This window comes from Hemitrygon akajei, chromosome 3, assembly GCF_048418815.1.
Source record: "Hemitrygon akajei chromosome 3, sHemAka1.3, whole genome shotgun sequence".
Lineage (NCBI taxonomy): Eukaryota > Metazoa > Chordata > Chondrichthyes > Myliobatiformes > Dasyatidae > Hemitrygon > Hemitrygon akajei.
In genome coordinates this window covers 75,666,734-75,675,106 of record NC_133126.1, presented here as the reverse complement: position 1 = coordinate 75,675,106, position 8,373 = coordinate 75,666,734, and the positions used below count along the sequence as shown (strand labels likewise).

Genomic DNA, 8,373 nt, shown 5'->3' with positions numbered 1-8,373 from the left:
TTAGGGGGTAGCCTGCAGTAGATGCAGTGCAATCCATCGTTTACTCTCCCTGGCTGTTAGGAAAAAAATGAAGAAGGTCGATGCAGTAAGGCGCTTCTGTTAGTGCACGGGGACTGTTCTGCATTGAGAAAGAATTGTCATTGCTTTCCGAACGTAATTAATTTAAATTATCCACGGTTTGCTTAAAGCTAACTCTGCATTTAAACAGAATGTCACTGGTGTGATGCTGACGCCTTGGCGGAGTCATGCAGTTAGATACATTTGCGGTGTTGTGCTTGGCAGGTGAGCCCGCGGGAAAGCTGCGGGGAGCCCCCTCAGCACTGGGAAAGAAACGGAGACCCCTGGAGAGGCTGGAGCGGGCATATCTCCAGAAAGAAACGTGCAGTGGTCGTCGGTGGGGAAGGAGGCGATGACAGGGGAAAGCCACTAAGAAGGAATTAGATTTTTCCCTCCCTCTCTTCTCATACTCACTGTCGTCTCTAAGCAACCAATTTCTGACGAAATATGTCTCTGCCTGTACAGTTGTGTTGTGGATAGTATCCAGGATCACGACAGCCTGTTTTTGGGATGGGGAGTGGGGGAGGGGATGAAGGGAGGAAAGGTACGTTGATAGGAGAGAACATGAAGAGGTTCGGATTGATCGTCACCGTGGCCGGGATTTGAATTTCTTTTTCTCTTCCCGGTACTACCGGGGAGGGGAGATTTTTTTAAAAAAGATCTCCCTCCAAGATGCTGGGGTGGGGGTGAAGTTTAGCATGTCGCATCGGCAGCCTGTGAGGACCATGGAACCCAACGCAAGCTCCACTCCGAGCTGGAGCGTCGACTGGGGCTCGGGCGGTGGGTCAGACGAGCAGAGCAACGTGAGCAGCGCCCGGGCAACTGATAACAGGACCACGGACGGGCGCCATCCCTTCGGCAGCCTGCTGCAGTACGGCGAAGAGGACACCTACCGAGACTTCACCACCTCGGCGCAGATCCTTATATTTATCGGCTCCGTGCTGGGTAAGTGCCCGCAGCATCCAGTTGCCCCGGCCGCGGGTGAATGCGAGTTATACTGCCTCTCGGTCAGACTCGGAGCTCAGGCACGTCCTGCTCATCTGGCACACGCATTGTGGTTGGGTTACTGGTGCGGTACCACAGCGGCTGCTTCACTGAACTGACACTGGGTCCCACAGTGGGAACACCAGTGAAATTTCAGCTTGGTATGTATATTTAAGCGATGGCAGGTTGGACGAGGAATGCCTATTTATTTTTTAATGCCTGTTTTGGAAGTATCAATCCTTGGCAAGAAGGATTCCTGGGTATGCTGAATTCATAGGAATGTCTGCATTTTAAATTTTGAACTTTATATCCTATTGCATTATGTTACATCGACTGATGTGGGATGATGATGATATATGCAGTTTGTAATGACCCGCTGCTGTGTGTGGTTTGCCACGGGCAGGTAGATCAATGTTTTCGAGTGAGAGTGTTGGTTTACTTTTATTGCCAAACCAAATCATCAAGTTGCGGACTATGAGTGCAGTTAATTGCACCAGCATTCTCGTAAGTGTGGTAAATGCAGAAGGTTTGCAAGCGCGCAGCTGGAGGTCTGTCAAAGTGCGGGTTCTGGCATCAGGTTCACCGGCAGTGCTCATGATTGACCAGCTGCCTCCACTGTCATTATCATATCCAGTCACTGCGACTGGGTGCGCCAGAAAAGAGTTAATGCAAGGACCCTATAGCCCTATAGTAACTCCAAGTTCTGCTGTGCATGTCGCGCCCTTCGAGATCACAGGACTTCCAGCCATGATGATTAAATATCAAACGGATCGGAGCGCCACTGCACTCGTTCATTCTTGCTTTGGTTTTTATTCTTTCTCCAAGCCTTCATCCCAGCAATGAGGACAATCCTCTTAGGCAGCAACCAGTGGCACCACAGTTTTCAGCCAGAATGGAGCTGATAGTGTAATTCCCCAGCTAAATGGAACTATAGTTCTGAAAATGAAAGGGTTAGATTTTATGCACGTCATGGAGTAAGGTAACTCATATTTGACATGTTTCCTTAGGACATAAGGGGAAACTTCTTCACCCATGGAATCAGAATATTCCCATCAGTCTTATTTCCCTAATTATTTCCTGTAGCCTGTTCACTTTGATGTGGCCATCATCTTCCCTGACTCTCCTGACCCCTCCCCGACCTTTATTAAGGGCAGTTTACAGTTACCAGTAAACCTGTCATCTATAAGACCTCTGGAAGCGTACCAGAACACTCGGGAAGCCGCGTGGACACGGGGCATGCTGAAGTTGGATAGAAACAGCTTTGAGTTTTTAAGTGCACTGTTTAAATTGACTTCACTGTAAAATATTCAACTGATTGCAGTAAGTCATCCTGTATATCCCATGGCACACAACCCATTGACATAGTGCCTTTTGTTTGACTGGCATGACACAGTTCATTGGCTGTGACATTAGTGTCAACAGACGCTGAATTTTTGACCACCTGGACTCCATAGGTTGGAATTCATTCCTTGAAACCGTTTTATCTTCTTCAAAAAGATGTACTCTTTGACTCTCTTTGACTTGGGTTTCGATATCCACCTAACTCTTCCACCACATCGTTCTATAAAACAATTTAGGATTTTTAAATATTAAAAGGGCTATAAAATGTACATTGATTTGGACCCAGAAATTTCCAAGAGCTGTTCATGCTTACTGCTACAGTAGGATTAATATGTGCTGTTATTTATTTTGACCATTCTAACAGTGAAAAATAATGATGTTTATGAAGATGGCGCTATCCAGAGATAGTACAATTTGCAGCCTTCTTAACCAAACTAATCATTGTAAGTTAACTCTTAAATTAAGTGAATAGATGGTGGAGTCTAGGGGCTTTTCATTGGTAGTTCACAGAGCACCAGCATGGGCATTTCTGCTAAACCTGGGGTTATAATTGTTCTACACGCCTTTCAATATACTTATCTAGCCTCTATTTGTTGCAGTTATTTGTAAAATCTGCAATTATTTCAGCTCTCCTTCAACATCAGGATGTACCTCATTGACTACAGTTCAGCATTCAGTACGGTCATCCCCTCAAAACTAATCAATAAGCTCCAAGGCACAGGCCTCATCCTTGACAATTGTATAATTGGATCCTTGATTTCCTCACCCAGAGACCCCAGACAGTTCAGATTCCCACAACCTCTCCTCCACAATCACCATCAACAGGGGTGCACCACAAGGCTGTGTGCTTAGCCCCTGCTCTACTAGCCTTATACCTATGACCATGAGGCTAAGTACAGCTTCAATGCCATATCTGAGTTTGCTGATGACACCACTGTTGTTGGCCAAATCAAAGATGGTGACAAATCAGCATTAAGGAGGGAGACTGAAAATCTGGCTGGATGGTGCCTCAACAACCTCTCACTCAATGTCAGCAACACCAAAGAGCTGATTATTGACCTCAGGAGGAGGAAACCAGAGCTCCATGAACTAGTCCTCATCAGGGAATCAAGAGGTGGAGAGGGTCAGCAATTTTAAATTTTTTGGTGTTATCATTTCAGAGTATCTGTCTTGGTCCAGCATGTAAGAGCCATTACAAAGAAGGCACAGCAGTGCCTCTGCTTTGTTAGAAGTTTGCAAAGAAATGGTATGTCATCCAAAAATTTGACAAGCTTCTATAGATGTAGGGTGGAGAGTATATTGACTCGTTGCATTGCAGCCTGGTATGGAAACTCCAAGGACCTTGGAGTTTGCAAGCCTGCAAGAGATAGTGGTTACAGCCCAGTCCATCACAGTAAAGTTGTCTCCGCCGTTTAGCACATCTACATGGAGTGGTGTTGCAGGAAAGCAGCATCCATCATCAAGGACTGTCATTATCTGGGCCAGGGCTTCTCAGCCGGGATTCCGCAGAAACCTAGGGTTCCATGAGAGGTTGCTAGGGGTTCCATGAGAGATCATGATGAAAAGAATAAATATAATTTTTTTAACTTTGCACGGTGCATGGTGTTAGCGCTTGCAGTGGTGGGCAGTGACTGAGCAGCTCCGTTAGCCATCTCATTGGAGATCTCTCAGCCCAGTACGGCAGTCTGCAGTTGGACTGTGTTTATTTGTTATAGTCCATTCTCAGTTTTTGACGCAAGATAGGGGAGACTGTTGGTAATTGGTGAGTGGTGTATTGTATGGAGGGGAGGACGGTAGGCTGTTGTGGAGTGTGAAGTGAGCTTACTGAGCATTGAATGGATTCACCCAACTTGGTCTGTGACATCACCTTTCCCTCCTGAATTCTCCTCCAACTTCCCCTTATGCACCGCCGACTGACTTATGGGAGCAAACAAACTACCAGTGCAGTAGAATATTGGAGGGAAATTTTCATTCTAAAGACAGTCCAGTGTGGCGAATTTTTGAAGAGGAGGTGTGAGATTAAAGAGGAGGATTCTATGCCTATGCCTAGGGTAATTCTGATAAGGTTAATGATGAAGAATTACAATCTTCTGAGTCAATTCACTGCACTAGTGCAACAAAGGACTTTACAATGAAAGCTACTTATCAATGGGCTTTACATGGACTGGTGATCCACGTTGTCCTGTTCCATTGTGCCCAGTCTGTGGTAAAAAACTTATAAATGAAGCAATGGCTCCAGCAAAATTGAAAAGATGCTTAACTACAAATCACAGCCATATGACACGTAAAAGTGCTGATTATTTTAGAAACCTATTGGAATCTCAAAACAGACAGATTAAAGCTTTTGAAAATAAAGTCACAGTTAGTAAAGGGATTCAGGAAGCAAGTTATTTTGTAGCTTTAAGATCAGTTCTCTCAATAATGTATAAAACATGTGAAAACCTGGACAAAGAGCACACCAACCTCCTGCTCCGGTAGCTTAGCAGTGAAAGAGTTCTCAACAGGGTGTTTGAGCTGAAAGTTAAATTGCATGAGTACTTTCAAGAAAATAGTGAGTGCTTTGAAGATGAATGGCTGCAGAAACTAGTTTACTTTACAGACATTTTTAATCATATGAACCAGTTGAACAAGTCTCTGCAAGGCCCTGGAGAATATGTTTTGACTTCAAGTGACAAGATTCTTGGATCTAAAAGAAAACTGAATCTTTGGAAAAATCCTGTTGCAAAAGAGAATCTTGAAATGTTTCCACTACTGCTTGGGCTTGAGAGTGAGGAAGGATATCAGAAAGTCTCAAGTCTTACTGAAAACAACTAGGAGGAACTGCAGAACAAAATTGTTGAGTATTTTGCTCCCTTTCAACTATGACTAGGTGAGGGATCCTTTCTCTGAATCCTCTGCTCAGCCTGAGAATATGACTGTAGGAGAAAAGAAAGAACATTATGAGCTATACTCTGATCATGCACTCAAGATGAGATTTACTGACCTGCCCTTGAACAAGTTCTGGGTTTTATGTGAAAGAGTATCCTGTCATTCGTAGGAAAGCAATGAACATTTTGCTGCAGTTTTCCACTTCTTACATGTGTAAGCAAGGATTTTCTTGTTTAACAAGCATCAAGAGCAAGGATAGAAATAATCTCATTTCAGTTGAAGGGGAGATCTGTGTGTGCTTATCTTAAGTTTGATCCAGAATTGATAAATTTATTATGTTGCGTTATGAGCTTTTAAAATTTATGAAAGGGAAAGAAAAAGATTAATTTCAAGAAAGGTAAGCTAAGCTTTATTTTCAAGAAAGGTAGGCTAAAAAATCCATTCTCTACTTAGAAGAGCATTGACAATTATTATTGGATTGCTATATCTACAGCTTGCTGATCGCACTAATGTACCATGACCTCTAGATAAAATCATTTTTATGTAGGGGTCCCCTGAGACCTGAAAATTATTTCAAGGGTTCCTCCAGAACAAAACATTTGAGAAAGGCTGATCTAGGCCATGCTCTTTTCTTGCTGCAGGCATCAGCAAGGAGGTACAGGAGCTTCAAGTCCCACACCACAAGGTTCAAGAACAGTTATTACCTCTCAACCATCAAGCTCTTCAACCAGAGGGGATAAATTTACTCAACATTACTCACAACCCCAACGCTGAACTGATTCTGCATCCTATGAACTCACTTTTAAGAATGCTGCAAGTCATGTCCTCATTGTTTATTGCTTATTTATTTATTATTGTTATTTTTGCATTTGCACAATTTGTTGTCTTTTACACATTGGTTGTTTGTCCATCTTTGTCCTGTGCAGTTTTTCATTGATTCTATTGTGTTTTACTGTATTTACTGTGAATGCCTGGAAGAAAATGAATCTCAGAATAGTACAAGGTGAAATATATAGTATGTACTTTGATAATAAATTTAGATTGAACTTTGAATTTTGAACCTGATACTTAAATAAATTTTATTTTAATATTCTCCCCACTGCATTTCCATAAAAGTAAGGCTGCGGTTTTGTTCATGGTTATGGTTTGTAATTTGCTTTTAGGCTTTTGCATAAAAAGTGCATTGTAATGATGAATTTGGATAGTGAGTCAACAGTTAACCTTAGGTTCAACATTTAAATAAATTGATTCAGAAACCTGAAGAACAATATTATGCTATTTTTGTATTATTTCTTTAAATAGCATTGCGTGCAGAATGGTTGGAAGAGGAATTAATCCCAAGGGCTTCTATTGTTACAATAATAAATAATAATTTTGTGACCTCACACGTAAATTCAGATCAGTGGTTATAACAAATGAAATATTTTAACAAATATTCAAAGAATTGGCAAAATAATGAAAAGTAGATTTAATCATTGCACTGTCTAACTCTTTGGTTTTTAAGAACAATAGTTATTACCATAACTATTTGGTTCATCCCATCCATGCTGACTAAGTTGGCTGCATAAGCTTAGTTACATTTGCCTGTAATTTGGCCAATATCCCTCAAAACCTTTTCTATGGATGTACTGTCCAAATGGATTTTAAACATTGTAATTGTACCTGCTTCTACCGTCTCCTCTGGCAGCTTGTTCTACGTACCTGAGTGACAAAGTTTCCTTAGATTAGTACAGCACAGGAACTGGTGCCAACTCAGTAATCAAATGAGTAACTAAGCTAATCTATTCTGTCATAATGTACATATCCTTCATTTTCCTCTTATGTACATGTCTATCTAAATGTCTCTTAAGAGTCCCTGATGTTTCTGCCTCTACTACCACAGCAGCTACTGCATTCCTGGCACCTTCCACTCTGTGTTTAAAAAAAAAAAAAAAAATGCCCCTCACTTTTGAAATTACCCTCTCATCTTTTCAAATCTGGGAGAAAGATACTGTCTCACTACTCTTATCTATGCCTCTCATAATCTCCCCTCAGTCTCTGCTGCTCCAGAGGAAATAACCCAAGTTTGTCCAGCCTCTCCTTATAGCACATGCCCTGTAAACCAGACAGCATCCTGGTAGACATCTTCTGCAGCCCCACCAAAGCCTCAACATTCTTCCTAAAATAGGGTGACCAGAACTGTATACAATACTCTAGAAGCGGCCTAACTAGAGTTTTGTAATGTTGCAACATAACTTTCTAACTTTTGAACTCAATTCCTTGACTAATAAAGGCAAGCATACCATTTCCTGCCTTAACCACCCTTTCAACCTGTGTAGCCACTTTCAGGGAGCTATGAACCTGGACTCCAAGATCCCTCTGCTTATCAACGCTGCTCAGGATCTTGCCCTTTAAGACCCTGTTAAGGGTCTCTTTATATTTGACCTATCAAGGTGCAACATTTCAGTTAGCTGGGTTAAAGTCCATCTGCCATTTCTCTGCCTATATCTGAAATTTATCTAAATCCTGCTGTATTCTACACTCTCCATAATATCAGCAATCTTTGTGTCATCTTCAAACTTACTAATCCACGCATCTACATTTTCCTCCAGGCTATTTATATACATCACAAACAGCAGAGCTCCCCATACAGATCCCTGCAGAACACAACTAAACACAGACCTCTAACTAAATAAGTCCCTTTGACTACTGCCCTCTGGGCAAGCCAGTTCTGAATCCAAATGGTCAACTCACCATGGATCCCATGCATCTTAATCTTCTGGATGAGCTTCCTGTGAGGGACCTCATTAAAGGCTTTACTAAAATCCATGTAGACAACATCTACAGCTCTGCTGTCATCAATCAGCCTTGTCACCTTGACAAAAGACTCGATCAAGTTAGTAAGACATGACTTGCTATGTTAGCTCTTCCTAATAAGACCATGATTTTCCAAATACTTATAAATCCTACCCCTAAGACCTCATTCCAGTAACTCCCCTACCACTGATGTGACATTCTCTGGTCTATAGTTTCCAGGATTATCCCTGGTGTGTCTAGAGAGGACACGAAGATATTGGTCAAGGCTCCAGCAATCTCTTCCCTTGGGTCACTCAGTAACGTGGAGCATACCCCATAGGGACCTGG

General features: G+C 42.2%; 1 protein-coding gene across 3 annotated transcripts in view; it reads left to right on the top strand.

The window, feature by feature from the left end:
* The first annotated feature begins 326 nt into the window (after positions 1 to 326).
* gpr176 (G protein-coupled receptor 176) overlaps positions 327 to 8,373 on the top strand; it is a 60,970-nt gene continuing 52,923 nt past the window's right edge. The window contains exons 1-2 of one of the 3 annotated variants that reach the window (XR_012098267.1): positions 869 to 1,002; positions 5,892 to 6,640. Coding sequence is in view for 2 of the 3 variants with exons in the window: in XM_073040139.1 (XP_072896240.1) it covers positions 756 to 1,002 (247 nt within the window). In the remaining variant the exon portion in view is untranslated. Of the gene's footprint in view, positions 1,203 to 5,891; positions 6,641 to 8,373 lie in introns of those variants that run through there. The other 2 variants (XM_073040139.1, XM_073040140.1) reach the window with 2 other exon arrangements.